This window comes from Odocoileus virginianus, chromosome 21 (genome assembly GCF_023699985.2).
Source record: "Odocoileus virginianus isolate 20LAN1187 ecotype Illinois chromosome 21, Ovbor_1.2, whole genome shotgun sequence".
Lineage (NCBI taxonomy): Eukaryota > Metazoa > Chordata > Mammalia > Artiodactyla > Cervidae > Odocoileus > Odocoileus virginianus.
Genome location: NC_069694.1, coordinates 41127496 through 41149921, shown reverse-complemented (window position 1 = coordinate 41149921; position 22426 = coordinate 41127496). Strand labels below are relative to the sequence as shown.

At 42.3% G+C, this 22426-nt stretch overlaps 1 protein-coding gene across 1 annotated transcript in view; it reads left to right on the top strand.

Annotated features, from left to right (window-relative positions):
* The window catches only part of MANBA (mannosidase beta), a 125436-nt gene extending 103325 nt beyond the window's left edge, over positions 1-22111 (top strand). The window contains exons 14-17 of the mRNA XM_020901948.2: positions 4559-4703; positions 15698-15840; positions 16694-16951; positions 20803-22111. Of these exons, the coding sequence (XP_020757607.2) occupies positions 4559-4703; positions 15698-15840; positions 16694-16951; positions 20803-21027 (771 nt within the window). The 3' untranslated portion in view covers positions 21028-22111. The remainder of the gene's footprint in view (positions 1-4558; positions 4704-15697; positions 15841-16693; positions 16952-20802) is intronic.
* The last annotated feature ends 315 nt before the right edge of the window (positions 22112-22426 follow it).

Here is a 22426-nt window from a genome sequence, read left to right as displayed (position 1 = left end):
AACTGAATAGAATACAAAACTATAAATGCATACGCGTTATAATCAGTTCAGTTGCCAGTCATGTCAGACTCTTTGCAACCCCATGGACTGCAGCATGCCAGGCTTCCCTGTCCATAACTAACTCCCAGAGCTTACTCAAACTCATGTCCATCAAGTCAGTGATGCCATCCAACCATCTCATCCTCTGTCGTCTCCTTCTCCCACCTTCAACCTTTCCTAGCATCAGGGTCTTTTCCAATGAGTCAGTTCTTCACATCAGATGGCCAAAATATTACAATATTTGTTACATTATGTTACAATATGATGAGTTACAATACATATTAACAAAGATCAGGAAGGAATTTGGATTGTTGTAAAGAAAAGAAATTGTTGCTGTTTGCATTCCCCCCCCCAAAAGAAGCTTAAATTCACCTTGAAGAAAATGCAGGTCACCTCTACCAAAGCCTTCAGTAGAGCATCTAATCGTCCTTTGGGTTAGATCCAACTAAGCATGACCATGACTGTTTCAATGAGTATGGCTTTGTCTTCAAAGCTTGTAGTTTTGCCAGAAAGAGATGAATTAATTTCCTACTCTGGTATACACTGATGTTTTGTTTCCCACCTCAAAGTTCTGTTTTTCACTTTTCTCCTGTTCACCCTGTTTTATAAACCTGGATGCAAGGAAAGCGATCCTAATCCCAAACTTCTTGAGTGACACCTCTCCTTCCCTTCTGCTCACGAGTCCACGCGGAATGAAGTCCCATAGCAGAGCATTGCAGGTTCTTTGGCTCCCTTGGTGTATCAGGAATGGCCCAAACTTTGACGATACTTCAGGTCCTGGGAATTCCAGAATTGTGGGCCAGCACCCACAGCAGAGCGTCCATGGTGGTTGCCGTTAGATGCTCCTGCTCAGACTGTTGGGGCTAGGCCAGCACTTCTGGATGTCTGGTGACCAGACTGCCTCTTTCTACCTGTTACTGTTTGGTGTGATGAAGGCTTCCTTATCTTTTCCCATGACCCCTTCACACACAGTCCATAAAGCCTTTGATGATTGCTCAGGAATCTCAGGAGGAGAACAAGAAGCCTTGGGTGTGCATGCTGCAGGGCAGGGACTGGCTTGATTTTGTGCCCAGGGGCCAATTTTCGCTTGGTTGGTGGGGACATTATTTGGGGGTCCAAGTAAGATATTATCAAATTTAAACAATACCAAGACTGCTTTCCATATTGATGTGATGATGTGGGATCTGCAATGGGCATGGCTTCTAACTGCTGCTGCCCTGTTTCTACTGAGATCTCATTTGCCTGCTTTATTTTCTAAAAACTTGGAACTTTCTAAAAATTTTTCTGCAACAATGAGATTTCACTTGCCTGCTTTATTTTCTAAAAGTTTAGAACTTTATAAAAATTTTTCTGCAACAATGATTTTGATAACTCAACAAACAGTGAACATTTAATGAAGGAACTTGATTTCCCTGTGCCTAGCTTTCCAGGCCTAGATGTAGGTAACTCTCTGTCTTCTTTAGTTTAGCTCAGATAAGATCCTTATTTTTTATAAGGAACTTGTATAGACATCCCGAGTCTAGCTGTTACTCACCTGGGTGTGGACTCTTTAACCAATAGAAATTGATGAGGTCGGATGAGAATTCAGGCAAGACTTTGTTGGGATTTGTGCTGCAGCATGAGGGAGGGAAAACAAGTAACAGGTTCCCTGGCTCCTAAAATGTGGGTGAGGATGGAGATCGATTGGTGAGTTGGGCGGGAGGCATAGTTTTAGGTGGTCTGCCCACCCCCGTGGTGGTGCTGTGTGCAGAGGTCATGTGTGGTACCCTGCTTTTGCTCCCAGCATCTCAGAAATGAATGGTTGGTTTGTGGCCCTTTTGTATCTTATTGTTCATAATTGGCTCCAGCTGTGCAGTGCCTGAGGTAGGTTTTAGTCCCTTGTTGTTTCTTTGTATTCTGTTGCTTGAGAAGACATTTGTTCAGGTGCCAGTACTCCGGTAAAGAGTCCTAGGTCCCAGCCTAGCTCATAATTGCAGATTAACTTGACTGTCATAGATCATAGTTCCTCAGCCTATTTTTCTATTTCACTCCTTGACTCAGTGATAGACTGATAGATTCGGGTAGTATCCTGTGGTCCTTTTGAGCTGGCATCCTCCCCCTTCTCTTTGTGAGATTCTTACTTTCTTTGGAGTGTTATTTGCCTGTTGTCATTGCTGTGGTCCCAATGGTCTGCTTCCTGAATGGGAGAGGCATTTCTTTATCTGCTCACAGCTAGCATCTCTCTTGCCTAGAAGCTGGTAATAGATTTCTAAATGATCTCCCTAAATCCACTCTAGTCTCTTGACTGCTTTCAGTGATCAGAGTCGCCTGTTGGAAATGCAGGTCTGATCACTTCACCCTTTAGCTTAAAAGCTTTCTGTGACTTCCAGTTGCCTTTAGGATGCATTCCAAACCTTCCCAGGTCTGGGGACTGCACCCCATCAGGCTTGCTTCTATTGCTCCCAGCTCTCTGGGCTCAGACTGCCTTGCCTTCTTCCAGCTCTTTGCTATGTGTTCTCCTTTCATCATGCATGTCCCCTCTGGCTGCAGAATTCTGCCCCTTTCTTTTTCTTTCTACTTTGAGGCTAGTTCCACTGCTCAGCTAGACCCATCTCCCTGCTGTTCAGGCTCCTAACATCGTGTAGCTCTCTTTCTTAGCCGTCATGACTGTTCAGAGTTTCCATATAGTTGTGTGATTCTTTGGGTAAGGCCTGTCTTCTATACAAGTCAGTAAGCTCCGGGAGGATGGGCTGTTTCTTTTTTGCTGGGAGAGTGGCTTCTCATTAGCAGCATGTAACATGTAATGTAGGTACTTACTAAATATTTATTGAATGGCCATGGTTTCTCTTTGCTTTACCCTTCTGGAATGTTACAGCTCTGCCTCATGTAAGTTCTGACTTCATCTGTGACTTCCTCCCTAGCCAGCCCTCCTCTGTCTAAAGGTGTTAGCCTCCCTGGAGCTTTTCTCATGTTTTAGGGAGGCCTCTGAGCTTAGTCTTCCAGTGGCCATATGTGCGTCCCCTTTTTCCCCTTCTGTGAAACGCCAGCCACACTTTAAGACTGCCCTTTTCCTTGAAGCTCTCCCTCTCCAGGCTGTCCTTGGTAACCTCCTATGAGGCCGCTGACCTTCTCTTTGTGGGCCTTTCTGAACTGCAGCTCCAAGCTAAGAGATGTGATGCTTGCAGTGTCAGTGACAGCAGCAGTGAAGGAGACTGGGTTTTCAGTGATGACGACAGTAATCAAGGGTTCTGTATGAAGCTCTTTTGTGCCTCTTAAACAAGAACTGAATTTATTTGTCTCTTTGTTGCAGTATTACCACTTGTTGCAGTCTCACCATCTGTTCTGCTATGATGAAGGAATTGCACTCATAAGTTTTACATTATCAATTGCTTGACTAGAAAAAAAGGGGTTAGGAATTTGACAGTATCATTCATAATAAAGTTTTTTTCCTACAGATTTTTTTTTAATAAGGTATTAATAGTCACAAAGTGAAAGTGAAAGTTGCTCAGTTGTGCCTGACTTTGTGACTCCATGGACTATACAATCCATGGAATTCTATAGGCCAGAATACTGGAGTAGCTAGCCTTTCCCAATAGCCACAGACGTGTTAGTAAAACTGCTCACTGCCCGAAATTTAGTATCTGACTACATAAAGCATTTGCTCTGTGGTCTTTGTTTTCTGTCACTGCCCCCACTATCAGTAGCAAAGAACTTTTACACCATCCTATTTCCATGGTTACCCATTGTTATGATAAACCAAACACCATGCTTCCCCCCAGACCTAGCCATTATAAATAAGAGCTTCTCATAGGGTTGGTCCCAGATCTAGTATAGTAATGGTATATAGAGTGCTAATTAAATGCCCCAATTTTTTCAAGCCTCTTATTTTCTCAGATCTAGACAGCCTACCTCAAACAAACACACCTGTGTAGGTTTTGTTTTTGTCTTGCAATGGATTAAGCTTCTCTTTTTTTGAATAATTTTTTTTTGAAAACTCGAGTTGTAGTTGATTTACAATGCTGTGGGTATCTGGTGTATAGCAAAGTCATTCAGTTATATATGTTCTTTTTCGTAGTTTCTGTTATGGTTTATCACAGGATATTGAATATGGTTCCCTGTGCTATTGTTACTGTTGTTAGTTGCTCAGTCGTGTCTGACTCTTGGCGACCCTATTGGACAGCAGCCTGCCAGGCTCCTCTGTCCTTGGAATTCTCCAGGCAAGAATGCTGGAGTGGGCAGCTATTCCCTTCTCCAGCAGATCTCCATGACCCAGGGATTGCACTTGGGCCTCCTGCATTGCCAGCAGGTTCTTTAACTGTCTGAGCAACCAGGGAAGCGCCCCGTGCTATCCAGCAGGGCCTTTTCGTTTTTAACTCCATTCTAAATGTAATGGTTTGCATCTACGAATTCCAAACTGCCGGTTCAACCCACTCCCACGCCCGGCAGCCACAGGTCGGTTCTCTGTATCTGTGAGTCTGTTCTGTTTCATAAATAAGTTCATTTGAAAACACCCGTGTTTTACCGTTTTCCCCCGAATCAGGTGATGCAGGCCCAGTGTGTCAAAACAGAAACTGAATTCTACCGTCGCAGTCGCAACGAGATAGTGAGTGGAAAAGGGCACACCATGGGGGCGCTTTATTGGCAGCTGAATGACATCTGGCAGGCTCCTTCCTGGTCCTCTCTGGGTGAGTGTTTCAGCATTCTTTGTGTGTGAGAGAAAAGCCAAACCTGTCGGGAGAGGCTGAGACAGCACAGAGCTGGAGGCGTCCCGTGAACCCAAGCAGGACTCCGGGGAGGGGAGGCTGTTCAGCTGCCAGTGTCTGACCTTTGGCCACCTCTCCCACCTTCACAGTCTTTGGGGTGCCTGAGAGGCAGCCTCACTATGAGTTCTGTTCTGTGTGGTCACAAAAGCAGGCAGACGAGGGGATGGATTCACGCATAAACATTTCAGTCACATGTGTGCGTGGTCAGTTGCTTCAGTCATGTCCGACTCTGTACGGCGCTATAGATTGTAGCCCGCCAGGCTCCTCTGTCCATGGGATTCTCCAGACAAGAATCCTGGAGTGGGTTGCCTCCTCCAGGGGATCTTCCCAACCCCAGGATCGAACCTGTGTCTCTTCCATCTCCTGCATGGACAGGTGGGTTCTTTACCACTAGTGCCACCTACGATGCCCCACTCTCAGCCACGTGTCTTCTAATTGTTGCTTAGAATTTTGAATTTATTTAAGAGGACTTCCCAGGATAAAAGGAGATTTACATCAGCACCTCTTCTGCTTAGGAGAATTCAAATGTGGGAAAGTCTAACCCAGCTAAACCTTAAAAATGTCCCTTTACTGATTCCCCTTCAAGTTCACCCGATCATCTTTATTTTGCCCTGTTTGTCTCTTGAGGGGAAAGGGAGTCGAATCAGAAGTACAAGTAGGAAGGGTTGTCAGTTGGACCTGTTCAGTTGAGCAACAGGTGAGATGGCTGATGTGGTATTTGCTATTTGAATTATTTTGTCTATTTTGGTGCATTAAAAAAATTAAGGTGTAGTAATGAACCACTGGAGGTGATTTGAAGCCAAGTTCAGTTAATAATATGAACAAAGTTTTGGGTCAAAAATGAGGCAAAGTCATAAAGTAAAAGGTCGGTTTCGCTGGGTGAGGCTCTTGAGCCGTGAGTGCAGATCATGGGCTTTCTTCCCCACATGTTTCGATGAATGCTCATCATTTCCTGTGGGGAACTGCAGTCTTGGTCAAGTTTCCCTGATCAGCCTGTTTATCAACATCAACCAGGGATAGGATATTGAATGAGAATCAGGGGTAGATTGGAGAAGGCAATGGCACCCCACTCCCAGTACTCTTGCCTGGAAAATCCCATGGTTGGAGGAGCCTGGTAGGCTGCAGTCCATGGGGTCACTAAGAGTCAGACACGACTGAGCGACTTCACTTTCACTTTCACGCATTGGAGAAGGAAATGGCAACCCACTCCAGTGTTCTTGCCTGGAGAATCCCAGGGACGGGGGAGCCTGGTGGGCTGCCGTCTTTGGGGTCGCACAGAGTCGGACACGACTGAAGCGACTTAGCAGCAGCAGCAGGAGTATATGCTAGTGAAATAGCCTCTCTGGGATGCTTAAACTGAACAGAGATATATTGTTCAGAGACTAGGAGCCTGACCCTGCTTCCTGTCTGTGAATGAGGTGGTGTCTTCTGAAGTTGAGTTCAGTTCAGCAAATGGGAGAGCTCGGGCTTGTAACTCTTGCCTTAAATGACTCTCTGCTTTTCAGAAAGGGTATAAGAGTATGATGTTAGAGGAAGAATTTGCCTGCTTTCTAAACTTTGGCAGGTCAGTGCTTTCGAGGAGAGGGTCACCATCTCTCGGAGGTCTCACTGTTTAGTAACTGAAGTGTGTATCACTGACTTTTTGCTTCAGTTGCTGTTCTTTTGATTGCCATTTGTTTTTGGCCTCCATGGCTGGAACCTCACGTTTGAAGTCTTTTCCTAGTAATGAATGTCCTAATTAGAGTGTGTAAGTTATCTCAGGTTTGAGTCATTTTCCATTTATGAGAAAACTTTCTAGAGCTTTCTAAGCTCTAGTTCATTTCGTAGTTCTAATTTGATAGGCCTCCCCACCTTTCCCCCTTGTTATTTTTAAGGGGAAATACTGAGAGTTGGAATTGAAGTACTGGAGAGTCAAAATTTTGCAAAACCTAAAGAAATTAGTTCTAGCTGAACCTCAACAGCTAGAAATTAGTTCTAGCTGTTCCTCCGTCTCAAAAACTTGCACTGGTGAATTCTGAGAGTGACCCCCATTCTCTCCCCCTCATCTCCCCCTCTCCCCTTCCTCTCCCCTTCCGTCTCTCACTGTGTACCTCTCTCTGAAGCTGTTCGATGCAGTGTTTTGTGAAGAAGAGGAGGCATGTTGAAATACTGTTTATAGTTTATGGGTTTAGCGTACTGCACATGCCAACAAGGCACAAGTTTCTGAAGGTTCTTGGTAGCTTCTAACTGTATTTTAGGAACTGCCGTTAATTGTCATGAGTTTGGATGTTCCCCCAGCAGTCTGAACCTGCCAGACATATTTGTGATTGTTGTTGTTTTGTTTCACTCAGAGGATTTGTGCCTATGGAAAAAAGAGACTTCGAGTTTTAAGTAACTTTATTTTTTAAATTATATAACTTATTATTTTTCTCTTTTTATTGAGGTATAGTTGGTCTACAATTAATTTCAGGTGTACAATATAGTGATTCAAAATTTTATAGATTATACTCCCTTGAAAGTTATAAGGTACTGTCTGTATTCCCTGTGCTCACAGTATAGCCTTGTATCTGATTTATTTTGTACATAGTCGTTTGTACCTTTCAAACTCCTATGCCAGTCTTGCACTTCCCTCCTTCCCTCTCCCCACCTATAACCAATAGTTTGTTCTCTATATCTGTGAATCTGTTTCTGTTCTGTTATATGCATCCATTTATTTTATTTTTTAGACTACACATGTAAGTGATAACATGGAGTATTTGTCTTTCTCTGTCTGATATATTTCATTAAGCATAATACTCCTCCCCACCCAGGCCCACTCACATCATTGCAAATGGCAAAATTTCATACTTTTTAATGGGCATCTAATATTCCATGGCATATATTTCTACATCTATCTATACATATACCACATCTTTTTTAAAATTTGTTTTTAACTGAAGGATAATTCGTTTACAACATTGCATTGGTTTCTGCCGTACATCAACATGATTTCGTCATAGCTATACATATGTCCCCTCCCTCTGAAGCTCTCCCACCCCTCTAGGTTATTACAGAGCCTTGGTTTGAATTCCCTGAGTCACACAGAAAGTTCCCATTGGCTATCTGTTTTACATATGGTAGTATATATGCTTCCATGCTACTCCATTCGTCCCACCCTCTCCTTCTTCCCCCTCCACCCACGTCCATTGGTCTGTCCTCTATGTTTGCATCTCCATTTCTGCCCTGCAAATAGGTTCGTCAGTACCATCTTTCTAGATTCCATATGTATGCATTAATAGACAATATTGGGCTTCTCTGGTGGCTCAGATGATAAAGACTCTGCCTGCAATGCAGAGACACGGATTCAATCCCTGGATTGGGAAAATTCCTGGAGAAGGGAATGGCAATCCGCTCCACTATTCTTGCCTTGAGAATTCCATGGACAGAGGAGCCTGGTGGGCTACAGTCCATGGGGTTGCAGAGTCGGACACGACTGAGCAACTAACACTTTCACTTTCTTTTCAGAGAGTGCGTTTCTCTTTCTGACTTACTTCAGTCTGTATGATAGGTTTTAGGTTCACCCATTTCATTAGAACTGACTCAAATGAGTTCCTTTTTATGGCTTGGTAATACTCCATTGTATTTATGTACCACAGCTTCTTTATCGAGTCATCTGTCAGTGGACATCTAGATTGTTTCCATGCCCTAGCTATTGTAAATAGTACTTGGGGGTACATGTGTCTTTTTCAATTTTGGTTTCCGCAGGGTATATGCCGTGTAGTGGGATTGCTGGGTTGATGGTCGTTTTAGTCCTGGTTTTTTAAGGGGTCTCCATACTGTCTTCCATAGTGGTTGTACCCGTTTACATTCCCATCAACAGGGCAAGAGGGTTCCCTTTCGTCCATACCCTCTCTAGCACCTGTTATTTGTGGATTTTTTGATGATGGCCATTCTAACTGGTGTAAGGTGACATCTCATTGTAGTTTTAATTTGCATTTCTCTGATAATGAACAATGTTGAACATCTTTTCATGTGTTTATTAGTCATCTATATGTCTTCTTTGGAGAAAAATCTGTTTAGGTCTGCCCACTTTTTGATCGGGTTTTTTTTTTTCTGGTATTGAGTTGTATGAGCTGCATCTATATTTTGGAAATTAATCCTTTGTCAGTTGTTTCATTTACTATATTTTTCTCCCATTCTGAGGGTTGTCTCTCCAGCTTGTTTATAGTTTCCTTTGCTGTTCAAAAGCCACATCTTCTTTATTCATTCATCTATTGATTGACACTTAGATTACTTACACATCTTTGTTGTTGTAAATAATGCTACAGTGAACAATGGGGTGCATATATCTTTTTGAATTAGTGTTTTTATTTTCTTTGAACATATACCCAGCAGTGGAATTGACAGGTTTTATGATAATGCTATTTTTAGTTTTTCTGAGTCACCTCCAAGTTGATTTCCATGAGGGACACATCAATTTACATTCCCACCAACAGTGTAGGAGGGTTCCTTTTTGCTCCACATTCTTGCCACCGTTTATTTGTGATTGTTTTGATGATAGCCGTTCTGACAGTTGTGAGGTGATACTTCATTGTGTATTGATTGGCATCCCTTATGATCAACGATGTTGAGCATCTTTTCATATTATGCATGTTGGCCATCTGTATTTCTTCTTTTGAAAAAAGTTTACTCAGGTCTCCTCCCAATTTTTTTGATTATTATTTTTTTTTCTATATTGAGTTGTATGGGCTGTTTATATATTTTATATATTAACCCCTAATGGTCACATCATTTGCAAATATTTTCTCCCAATCCATAGACTGTCTTTTCATTTTGTTTATGGTTTCCCTTGCTGTGTGAATGTTTTTAAGTTTAATTAGGTTGTTTGCTTATTTTTGCTTGTGTTTCTTTTGCCTTAGGAGGCAGTTCCAAAAATATATTGCTACGATTTGTGTCAGAGTGTTCTGCCTGTGTTTTCCTCTAGGAGTTCTATGGTTTCTGATCTTACATTTAGGTTCTTAATCCAGTTTGAGTTTATTTCTGTAAATGGTGTGAGAAAATGTTCTAATTTCATTTTTCATTTCTTCTCTCTCAAGATTGTTTTCACTACTTGGGGTCTTTTGTGTTTCCACACAAATTTTAGGAATATTTGTTCTAGTTCTGTGAAATGTGCCAGTAGTATTTTGATACAGATTGCATTGAATCTGTAGATTGCCTTGAGTAGTACGGTCATTCTAACAATATGAGTTCTATCCATGAACGAAGTATCTCTATATTTGCTTGTGTTGTCTGCAGTTTGTTTCATCAGAGTCTTATAGTTTTCTGGGTGCAGGTCTTTTCCCTCCTTAGATTTATTCCTGGGTATTTTATTCTTTTTGATGTGGCTTCCTTGATAGCTCAGATGGTAAAGAATCTGCCTGCAATGCTGGACACCCAGGTTCGATCCTTGGGTCGGGAAGATTCCCTGGAAAAGGGAATGGCAACGCACTCCAGTTTTCTTTTCCAGAGAATCCCATGGCCAGACTATGGGGTCACAAAGACTCAGACACGACTGAGCGACTAACACTTTGATTTTCGTTTTATCCTTTTTGATGTGAAGGTAGATGGGATTGCATCCTTAATTTCTCTCTTATAGTTTGTTGTTAGTATATAGAAATTCAACAAATTTCTGTAGGTTAATTTTGTATTCTGCATCTTTACCAAGCTCATTGATGAGCTCTACTAGATTTTGATGCCGTCTTTAGGATTTTCTTAGTATCACGTCATCTGCAAACAGTCACAGTTTTCCTTCCTTTCCAGTTTGAATTCTTTTTCTTTTTGTCTGCTGTGACTAGGACTTTCAGTACTGTGTTGAATAAAACTGGGCATCCTTGTCTTGTTGATTTTAGAGAAAGTACTTTCAGTTTTTCACTGTTGAGTATGGTGTTAGCTGTCTGCTCATATGTAGCCTTTGTTATGTTGAAGCATGTTCCCTCCACACTCACTTGGTGAGGGTTGTTTTTTTTTTATCATAAGTGGATGTTGAATTATTTCAGAAACTTTTCTGCATACATGGAGATGATCATAAGGTTTTTCCCCTGATTTGGAATCACGTTGATGCTGGTCACATGGATGAGTTCAGAAGCATTCCTTCCTCTTCAATTTTCTGGAAGAGTTTGAGAAGGATTGGTATTAATTTTTTTTTTTTTTTAATGTTTGGTAGAATTCACCAGTGAAGCCATCTGGTCCTGGACTTTTGTTTTTTGGAGGTTTTTGGTTACTGATTCAATCTCGTTGAAGTAATTGATCTGTTCAGATTGTTTTTTAAAATCTTTTAATGATTCAGTCTTGGAAGGTTATATGTTTCTAGGAATTTGTCCATTTCTTCTAGCTTGTCCAATTTGTTGGTGTAGAGTTGTTCATACTAGTCTCTTATGCTTTGTACTTCTTTAGTATTAGTTATAGTGTCTCTTTCATTTCTGACTTTATTGATTAGACCTCTTTTCTTGATAAGTCTGGCTGTAATTTTATCAATTTTGTTTATCTTTTCAAAGAACCAGGTCTTGGTTTCATTGATGATTTTTATTTTATAAAGTCTCTATTTTTGTTTATTCCTGCTCTGATCTTTATTATATTTTTCCTTCTACTAACTTTGGGTTTTGTTTGCTGTACTTTTTCTAAGTTCCTTTAGGTGTAGGGTCAGGTTGTTTATTTGTAATTTTTCTTGTTTTCTGAGCTAAGTTTGTATCACTAAAATTTCTCTCTTAGAACTGCTTTTGCTGCATCCAGTAGATTTTGGGTCTTTGTGTTTTTGTTGTCATTTGTTTCCAAGTATTTTGATGATTCTTTGAGTTTCTCTGGTGACCCATTGGTTGTTTAGTAACATGTTACTTAGCTTCCATGTTAGTGTTTTTTGCAGTTTTTTTTTTTCCCCCCTTGTGGTTGATTTCGAAGAGTCACATAGGATTGTGGTTGAAAAACATGCTTGATATGGTTTCAGTTTTCTTAAATTTATTGAATGTTGTTTTTGTGGTACATCATGTGGTTCATCCTAGAAAATGTTCCATGTACATTTGAATCAAATGTGTATTCTGCTGATTTGGATGGAATGTTCTATATCCGTCCATTTGATCTAATGTGTTTCTTGACTAATTTTCTATCTGGATGATCTGTCCACTGATATGAGTGGGGTGTTAAATTCCCCTACTCTTATTATGTTACTGTCAATTTCTCCCTTTATGTCTATTAATATTTGCTTTATGTATATAGCACTCTTTTATATATAGGTGCATATCCATTTACAGTTGTTACATATTCTTAGATTGATCCCTTGATCATTATATCACGTCCTTCTTTGTCACTTGTCACGTCTTTGTTTTAATGTCTATTTTGTCTAATATATTAATAAATATTGGCATCCTGGCTTTTTCTGACATATATTTGCATGGAATACTTTTTTTCAACCCCCTCACTTTGAGTTCTGTGTATGTCTTTAGATCTGAAGTGTGTCTCCTATAGGTAGAATATATATGGGTTTTGTTTTTGTGTCCATTCAGCCACTCTGCATCTTTTGATTGGAGCATTTAGTCCATTTACATTTAATTACTGATAGGTATGTACTTCTGTTTTGTTCATTGTTTGGGGCTTATTTTTGTAGCTCTTCTTAGTTCCTGTCCTCTTCCCTCCCCTGTTGATTTGATGACTATCTTTAGTTATGTTTGGATTCGCTTATTTTTGATGTTTATAAATTGTAGATTTCTGGTTTGTGATTACCATGCAGCTTATATATAGCAATCTATATATAATGTAATGCAATATATGTGTTCATTTTAAGTTGATGATCTCTTAATTTCAAGCATTTTTAACACCCCTGCATTTTTACTGCCTCACCCTTGTCATGGTTATTGTTTTTAGTTTCATATTTTACATCTTTTTGTGTATCTCTTAACTAATTATTATGGATATAAATGATTTTTACCACTTTTCTCTTTTAACTTTTCCTGATAGCTTTGAACATGGTTGATTTACTACCTAAATTTTGCCTTTATTAATGAGCTTTTTCCTTTCATAATTTTCATGTTTTTATTTGTAATCTTTTCTTTTTCACCTAAAGAAATCCCTTTATCGTTTCTTATGAAGCTGATTTGCTGGTGCTCAACTCCTTTTAGCTTTTGCTTCTCTGCAAACCTTGGGGCTTCTTTATCAAATCTGCATGAAAGTCTTGAGTAGAGTATTCTTGTTTGTAGGTTTTCCCCTTTCATCACTTAAAATTTGTTGTGCACTCCCATCTGGCCTGCAGAGCTGCTGGAAGTAGTTGATGGCCTCACTGGAGTTCCTTTGTATATAACTTGTTGCTTTTCCCTTGTGTTTAATATTCCTTCTTTAACTTTAATTTTTGCCATTTTAGTTACAGTGTATCTTGGTGTGGACCTCTTTGGGTTGATCCTATCTATGTTCCAGGACCTAGATGTCTCTATCTCTTCCCAAGTTAAGGAGATTTTCAACTATTGGGTCTTCAAATATGTTCTCTGTCCCTTTCTCTCTTCTTCTGGGACCCTATGATGTGAATATCAGTGCCCTTGATGTTGTGCCGAGATTTCTTAAACTCTATTTTCTTTTTTACTCTTTTTTTCTCTGTTCAGCTTCAGCGATTTCCTCCACTCTGCCTTCCATCTCCCTGATCCATTCCTCTGTATCATTTAATCTGCTGTTGATTTCTTCTAGTTTATGTTTCATTTCAGTTGTATATTTCGTCTCTGCTTAGTTCTTCATATCTCCTAACTATGTTAAGCTTCTCACCGTGTTCATCCACTCTTCTCCCACATTCTTTGATCATCTTTGTGATCCTTACCCAGAACTCCTCCTCAGGTAGTTTGCCTATCTGCGCTTCAGTTGGTTCTTTTTCTGGGGTTTTATCTCCTTCCTTTGTTTGAAACATGTTTCTCTGTCACCTCATTTTGCCTAACTGGCTCTTTTTATTTCTCTGCATCCGGTAGGTTGGTTACATTTCCTGACCTTGGAGAGCGGGCCTTTTGTAGGAGATACACTCTGTGTCCCAGCAGCTCCCTCCTCTCTGGTCATTAGTGCTATATGCTCTAGGGGTACCCCTGTGTGAGGTGCGTGGGTCCTTCTGTGTGGTGGCCCAGCTCCTGCCATGGTCTGATAGACGTGGCTGGCCCTTGGCCCAGTTGGTTGCCAGGCCGTGCCTTGTGTGGAGCGGGCTGGGTACTTGTTGGTGGGGCCAGGTCACGGGGCTGCTGGCTGCAGAACCCTAGAGGACCCTGTCCTTGCTCACGAACGGTCAGAGCAGGTTCTTAGGTGAGTGGTTACAGGGCTGGGGCTCATGGATCTAGTCTTGGCCTCCTGGTAGCTGGAGCCAGTTCCTAATATGGCTGGCACAGGTTCTAGGGTATCCCAAATGGGCCAGCACCTGCTGACCCACCGGCTAACTGAGGGGGGCTGGATCCCAGGGCAGCTGGCTGAGGACTCTAAGATTTCTCAGAGCTGGTTTTGGTCTGCTCTTGGGTGGGGCCGGGGTGCCAATCTGCTGTGTTGGTTATGTCCTAACAAGGTAGGCTGCAGGGCTGCAGTGGTCCTGGGGCTGGTGTCTGCCCCTCGCTGGGTGAAGTTGGGGCCAGTAGGTGAAGCCAAGGCCCAGAATATTTGAGGGCTGGTTCTGGCTGGCTTGTGGCTGGAACGTGGGTCTGCAGATTTCCGGCTGCATGTCCCTGGGGGTCTCGGGGCTAGTGCTTGTTCACTGTTGATAGCACTGGGGCCTGAGCCCTCTGGCGAACAGGACTGTGACCTTAGGAGCCTTGGGCTCAGAAGGTCTTAAGGCAGCCTGTCTGCTGTAGGGTGGCGCTGTGTCCTTATCCAGCTGGTTGCTTGGCCTGAGCTGTCCCAGCATTGCTGCAGACAGGCTGCAGGAGTCTGGGCGGGGCTGGATCCTGGTGCTAATTCTCTTGAAGGATTCCAGAATGGCACTTTCCAGTGCCTTTGCCTCCAAGGTGAGCTCCAGTTGCTTCTTGCCTCTTAGGAAGACCCTCCAAGATCAGCAAATGAGTCCGACCTGGCCTCTTTTCCAATGAATCCTTCTGCCGTGGGTCCCAGAGGGTGTGAAATTTTGTGTGTGCCCTTTAAGAGTGGTGTGTCTGTTTCCCCCAGCCCTCGGTGACTCCTGAAATTAATCCCTGCAGGCCTTCAAAGCCAAGCTTTCCAGGCACTTGTCTTCCCAGGGCAGGATCCATGGGCTGGGGAGCCCTCTGTGGGACTCAGACTCCTTGAGGAGCAGTTGTAGTTATTCTTAGATTTGTGGTTCACCCACCCCTGAGGTGTGGGTCTTGACTACGTAACTTACGCCCCTCCTACCCATCTTATGATTCCTTCTTTGTATCTTTAGTTGTCGATGATCTTTTCTGCTAGATTTTGTCTTTCTCATGAAGAGTTGCTCTCTCAATAGCTGTGATTGTAGTGTGCTCACGGGAGGTGAGCACAGGGTCTTCCTACTCCACCGTCTTGTCCAACCTCTATAATAGTACTTCCTCTAAATAATTCTTATAAATGAAGAGTTGTAACAGGTGTTCACTGCCAATGCTCCTGATTCCCTTTTTCACGTGTAAGTAGGAAGAAGGAACATTGGCGCAGTGAGCTCCCGGAAGCAGAACTGCAAATGAGAAAGTGCCAGCCAGGAATCACATCTAGGCTCAAAATACTGCATGTAGCATGTTTAACGTAACTGCTTGAGCTTCCAGTTCCTCATTTGAAGAGTGTGATGGTAATGGCTGCCTCCTCCAGATTTGAGGCTGATATGAGATGATGTCCAAAATGCTCCTTGCGCTCCGCATAACGGGTCCTGTCTGCTGTCAGCCCTCTTCCCCGCTCAGTGCCCAGAATGTGACAGGTCATACACCTGGGCCGTGTGGACAGTGGCTCTCATTGCTTGATCCTGCATGTCTCCTAACCCACCTGATTATTTTTAGAGTATGGAGGAAAGTGGAAAATGCTTCATTACTTTGCTCGGCATTTCTTCGCCCCAGTGTTAGCAGTGGGATTTGAGGATAAAGATGTGCTTTTCATCTATGGTGTGTCAGATCTTCACTCAGACCATCAGACGATGCTCACTGTAAGTTGCTTGGACTTTTTTCTTTCTGTGCTGGAGGGAGAATTTTAGATTTCTTTCATTATTTGGTTCTGTTCTTTTTGGAAAAAAGAAAAGAGAAATTTGTATCAAAATGTTTCTAGTGCCTGTAGCAGAAAATGGGCTGTTCTTAAAATCTGAGAATCTATATTCAGGACAAAATCCTACTGTTTATTCTACGACCTTAATGTCTTGGTTCAGTTTTCTCATCTGTAAAATGACACCAAGTTACCTTTTTAGAGGATTTCTGTGGATAGTGAATACAATAATTAGATGAATGTGAATTGTAAACTGTAAAATGATACTTAAATCAGAGATTATTTATAATCATCAGAAGCTGGAAAAAGCCTAAACTTTATAAAAAGAAATCATTTAAAACAGTATATTAAAGTGGAAATTAGTAAAATTATGCAAAATGTATATGTGGGAAAGTGAAGTTGTATTTAAAGCAAAGTTAGGTAAAAAGAGAGGATAGAAACTTGAAGTCTTAGGTGGCTGCCATTGAGAGGACATTGAGAATTGGTCAAGTGTTTGGAAGAATTACAATACCTGAGGTCCTGTGCCTTCCATAGATTATTTAATTCTCACAACTGCCTATGAAGTTACTGCTTTTTATGATTTGTTGTTCTCACTTTATGTATAAAGAAATGGATACTTTGAGAAGTTGAATTCACATCTTAGTTACATAACTCGTACGTGGCGGAGCTGAGGTTAAACTCAGGTTTCAGTCTCTTAATCATTCTGCTATTGTGACTTCCATCCATTGTTACTACTCTTATTCTCTAAAAAAATTAGGAACTAAGAATGTTTGGTTTTCTTCTGTCTTGTTTCTCCCCAGGTGAGAGTGCACACTTGGAGTTCCCTGGAGCTCGTATGCTCTGAGTTGACTAAGCCTTTTGTGATAAAAGCTGGGGAGTCTGTTCTCCTGTATACTAAGCCAGTGCCTGAGTTTTTAAAAGGATGTCCCAGATGTACACGACAAAGCTGTGTGGTTTCCTTTTACCTGTCAACTGACGGGGAACTCTTGAGCCCAATCAACTATCACTTCCTGTCCTCGCTGAAGAATGCCAAGGGGCTCCTCAAGGCAAATATCACTGTAAGCACCAGAGGTCTGGAGTTGCTGTGGCTTTGAGGGCTGTCCTGCTGTTTTGCAAAATTTCCCCTTGGTACTGAGTTTATTTGGGACCTGGGGAAGATTGATTCCCCTTCCCACTGGAAGCAAAGAGCAAATAATTTTTATTTCTGATTCAGCGTTTGTCAGAGTTTACGGTGCCTGCCACGCCGGTGGTCCCATCACCTCTCCTTGCCAGGCTGGTGCAGCAGAGAGCAGGGCATCAGGGTCCTCACCCCTGAGTGCTCCTCAGCCGGGTTCCAGCCTCTGCACCAGCCCTGAAATATTACCACCTGCATTTGTAAGTGAGAAAGCCTGTTTGGGGGCTCCTTAAGTGGTTCAGTGGTAAAGAATCTGCCTGCCGAGGCAGGAGGTACAAGAGACGTGGGTTTGATTCCTGAGTCAGGAAGATCCCCTGGAGAAGGAAATGGCAACCCACTCCAGCGTTCTTGCCTGAAGAATCCCATGAACAGAGGAGCCTGGTGGGCTACACTCCATGGGGTCACAAAGCGTTGAACATGACTGGGCACACACACACCAACCTGTTTGGTGGGGCCGAGTAGCTATTCAGTCTGTAGCCAGGAAGTGTCAGAGTCCAGTAAAAGCACTCTTTGTTTTTTAATCTAACAAACAATTTCTTCTCTTTTTTTTAACTTTCTATTTTATATTGGAGTATAGTTGATTAACAATGTTGTGATAGCTTTGACACGTTCATTTAATATTTTTTTAATTTCAGCTGTTTATTGATTGATTGGCTCTGCTGGGTCTCTGTATCTGCATGGGCTTTTCTGTAGTTGTAGCAAGTGGGGCCTGGTCCCTGCAGTGAGACGCTCTCGCATCGCAACTAGGGAGTAGCCCCAGGTCATAATTTACATCAGGATACACTCATTCTGTTGTGTGTTCTATGGGTTTTGACAAATGTATAGTGATATGTGGACTTCCCTGGTGCCTCAGTGGTTAGGAATCCATCTGCCAAGCCGGAGACATAGGTTTGATCCCTGGGTCAGGAAGATTCCCTGGAGAGGGAAATGGCAACCCAGTCTTCCTCATAACTGAGTGGCTAAATGGCAGTGGCATGTGACAACTGTCACAGTGTCTTACAGAGTACTTCCACCGCTCTGCAGTCCGTTGCTCTCTGCCTCCTCTATCTTTGCTTGTGCCCAGTCACTTCAGTCGTGTCTGACTCTTTGCAACCCCGCCCGGCTCCTCTGTCCATGGGATTCTCCAGGCAGGAACACTGGAGTGGGTTGCCATTCCCTTCTCCAGGGGATCTTCCCGACCCAGGGATCCAACCCATGTCTCCTGCGTCGGTAGGGAGGTTCTTTGCTGCCGAGCCACCTGGAAAGCCCTGCTTTATCGTTCCCTCCCCTCAGTCCCTAGGAAACGCTGACCTTTTGGCAATTTACATATTTTTATTTTTTCCAGAATGTCATATCATTGGAACCATACAGTATGTAGTTCTTTCAGATCAGCTGTTTTCTACTTAACAGCATGCATTTAAATCTTCTCCGTTTCTTTTTTTTTAACTTTTAAATTTTATATTGGATTAACGATATATATTTATATATTTATATTCGATTAACAATGTTGTGATGGTTTCAGGTGGACAGCAAAGGGACTCAGCCGTACTAAAAGCACCCTTAATTTTGCATTTTTAAGGAGAGTCTATTAATGTAAAAAATTTTCACTCTCCACTCTGATTTATTACGTTCAAGTTGCTTAATCACCAGATCTCTTTATCATTGTCAAGAAAAATAATGGGATGATCAGGATAGGCTGTGTTGTAAAAATTGTGTAGCTGGAAAATATGGAATCTATCTAGTTGATTGAAAACCTTTCCTTCCTTCCCCCACCTCCACGTGGTGATTGAAAATATGTTTCTAGAAAGTTTCATTCTCTGTTTTTAACCAATTATAAGTTTATTTTAGACTTCATTGAAAAGACTTAAGTGAGAGGATTTTTTTATATTTGGTTTCGAAATATCAAAACTCAGTCCTTGAAATGAAAACACAACTTCCTTCCTAGTTAATAGTAAACTGTTCCTTTAATGAAATCTAACTTACTTGTAACATCTGATGTAGAGCAGATATGAAGGAAATGACATACGTTTACATGGCTTCTTTCCAGAAAAAAAGCACAAAACTATTAGTGGACAAATTTGTGGTCTTTAGACAGGATTTTGAACTCTTTCATCTTTTCTCATCTAGGTCTGTATTACCTTGAGACAGCTGGGAGTGGGAAAGGAGCAGGCCTTCTTTCTCGGTCCTATCTCAGTTGTGTTTCAGTGATATGTTGCATCCTAAGGGACCCTTTATTACATCCTAAAGAGATGTAATAACAGTAGCAACGATAATAGTAATGATAGTAAACATCCTCGCGGGCTTAACATAGCCGGGCATTAATTCCATCCCCTGGGGCCTCCCCAGGGGCCTTGAGTCAGAGTACTGCGCTCCCTGCTCCGCTGTCAGATAATGCAGAGGTGTGATTGCCAATTATAAGAAGGCACCTACGAGTGAGCGCACGCCAGTTTCCCTTCTGGCCTTGGCCTTGGGACAGACTAGCTGAGGCCTTCCTGCAGCCTTGGCAGCGGCCAGGGCCCTGCCGTGTGAACTGTGTGCCTGAGACTGCTGTAGGGTCTTCATTGCAACGAGTGGGCAGCATGATTTGGGAATTTGACACCATCACTACTTTGGTAGAAGCAACAAAAGAAATTTAAAGTAATTAGGTAGCTCTCTTTAAATTTCTTTTCTTGCTTCTACCAAAGTAGTGATGGTGGTGGTGGTGGAGTCGTTAAGTCCCAGCCGACTCTGTGCCACCTCATGGACTGTAGGCCTCCAGGCCCCTCTGTCCCTGGGATTCTCCAGGCAAGAGTACTGGAGTCGGTCGCCATTTTCTTCTCCAGGGGATCTTCCCGACCCAGGGATGGAACCCAGGTCTCCTGCACTGCAGACAGATTCTTTACCGACTAAGCCACTAGGGAAGTCCTACCAGTGTGGGATTTCTTGTTGATACTGTAGAACCCTGCATGATGCAGCAGGCTAAGTTATATGTAGTAAAATTTGCCTTTGGGTATTCTTTATGTCACACATAGCCTGTAATGTCAAACCTGTGGCATGGCATGTATGCATGTTGAAGAGTTCTGTGTCATGACAAATGCATGGCTTGACTCCCAGGTCCCACCCAGCTGTGTCCTCACAGTGAGAGAGGATCACCAACCCCGCCTTCCAGGGAGCAGCCGTCCTCACTGTCAGCCTCTGCCAAGAGGCTGAGGGTGACGAGACTTAAACTGCACTCTCTTTTGCTATATTGTGTGGGATTCACACGTGTTTGAGGTGCTAATAAAGTGACTTTATCAGCGATGCATTAAGAGCACCAGCTCTAGTGGGATAGCTTCTGGAGATGCCTGGCTGACTGCTCTCTGGACTGCAGGGTCTTCTCATAAGACCAAAAGGTGGGTGCCATGGCTGGCTCCACAGTCAGCTCCTGACAGATCCTGAGCAAGTCATTAAAATCACCACTCCTGCTGCAGAAGTGTGCTTCTTTTGATGAGACCCTGAGGAGAAGATACACAGCTACAAAACTCTGAGCTTCCTGTGAAATGTTCTCCTGAATCTTTGGAGACCACATATTTCTACCCCTGATTTGAGATTACAATTTGGTGATTTTCCACAGCCTTCAGTAAATTTCCATGTATTTTTTTTCAGCATCTGACACAGTGCATGGAATATATGACTTTAGCAGTAATAGAACCAAAGTTGTAGGCAGTGCACTTCATGTTAGCCACGTAGAACAGAGAGCTGCTCTCCACCTTCACTTGATTTATCTTTTTCTTTCAGGCCACCATCTCGCAGCAAGGGGACACATTTGTTTTTGATCTGAAAACCTCAGCTGTCGCTCCCTTTGTTTGGTTGGATGTAGGAAGCATCCCAGGGAGATTCAGTGACAATGGTTTCCTCATGACTGAGAAGACACGGACTGTATTCTTTTACCCTTGGAAACCCACCAGCCAGAGTGAATTGGAGCAATCTTTTCATGTGACTTCACTGGCTGATACTTACTGACGGATCCAGGTTGTATTTTCGAGAGCTGAAGGCAACTAGAAACAAGTTGAAGAAGCCAGGAAATGCATCTGCTTGCTGTCAGATGTCTAATTAGCCACTTGGTTCTCCCAGGGAAGGCTGTGTATATTCAGGGGATGTCCTCAGCAAAGCTGTGCCTGGGTGCTGTTCAGTCTGCACCAGGGCTGTGTCTTTAGCTCTTCCTTTCACACCACATGAATCAGTTCTAACCCAGCTGTCTCTCCTAACCCCACAGGGAGGTCCTGTCCGCATGCAATCCTTTAAGAGAATCAGAGGTACACTCCCAGGTAGCCCTTTAAGGGAATCACGGTGATAACCATTGTGGTATCTGTGGAATCAAATGTGGAAGGTTGTGAGGGCACGTAGGCCCCTATGGTTCGCTTTGAGAAATACCAAACGATTGAAATGAAACTGCTTTGTCATTATTTCCAGAGGAAATAGAGATTCAGATGTTGCAATAGAAAGAGCTGTCTGGGTGGTAGCCATATTGGTTATTGATGCTGGAAAGTTTGGTGGGATGGATTGTTGCCATTCGATTACTTTTTGAGTAGGAATCTTTTTTCATTTGTGAGGTGTTTTTTTTTTAATATTTGTTTTAACAGTAATAATTTATTTTTTCAAAGGCAATTAGTGATTCGTCTTTGGGGAAAAAAAGCTCACATTGAAATGGACATCACCTTCATGACGTTGGAAACTTTTGGGTGTCCCGACATAAGTGGTCACCTGTATTATGTATGGGCTTCAGATTTGGTTAAGTCCAGTGAACTTTCCAATTCAAGGCTATGGTTTGATTTGCATGTGATGAACCTGGCAGCAAAGTGGTATTGCTTTTAACTTGAGATTGAGCCATTTTAAAAAACACTGATTAATTATAATTGCTATGAAATCATTGTGTTCTGCATCATCCTGTTTATAAAATTACATTGATACTGAAGCAAGGGGCAAAATGTTAATAAGTAGTCAATTTGAGTAAAGGTGTATAGGAATTTTTTTGTTCTGCTTTTTCAACTTTTCTGTAAGTTTGAAATATATAAAAAATTTAAGGTTATATAAATTGCATTGACAATTTGGTGTTCTGTCTGTGACTTACTTCCTCATTCCATGAACTCGGTTGTGCCCAGTATCATGCAAGGCATTAATTTCCATTTAGCTCTGGTCAGGTTTTTAATCCACTTGATAAACTGGGAGAGTTTGAGGAATCTAGACCAGGATATTTGAAGGGTCTTCTAGAAGAAGAATCAAGAGGGTTATGGAATTTACCGGCGGTGAGAGTTTGGCTTTAGAATCAAGACTAAATAGGTAATATTTTGGTTTTAAAGCTAAGAAATTTTTGGCCATTGTTCACAGAGACTAAAAAGAAAATAAATGCAGACAACCCACT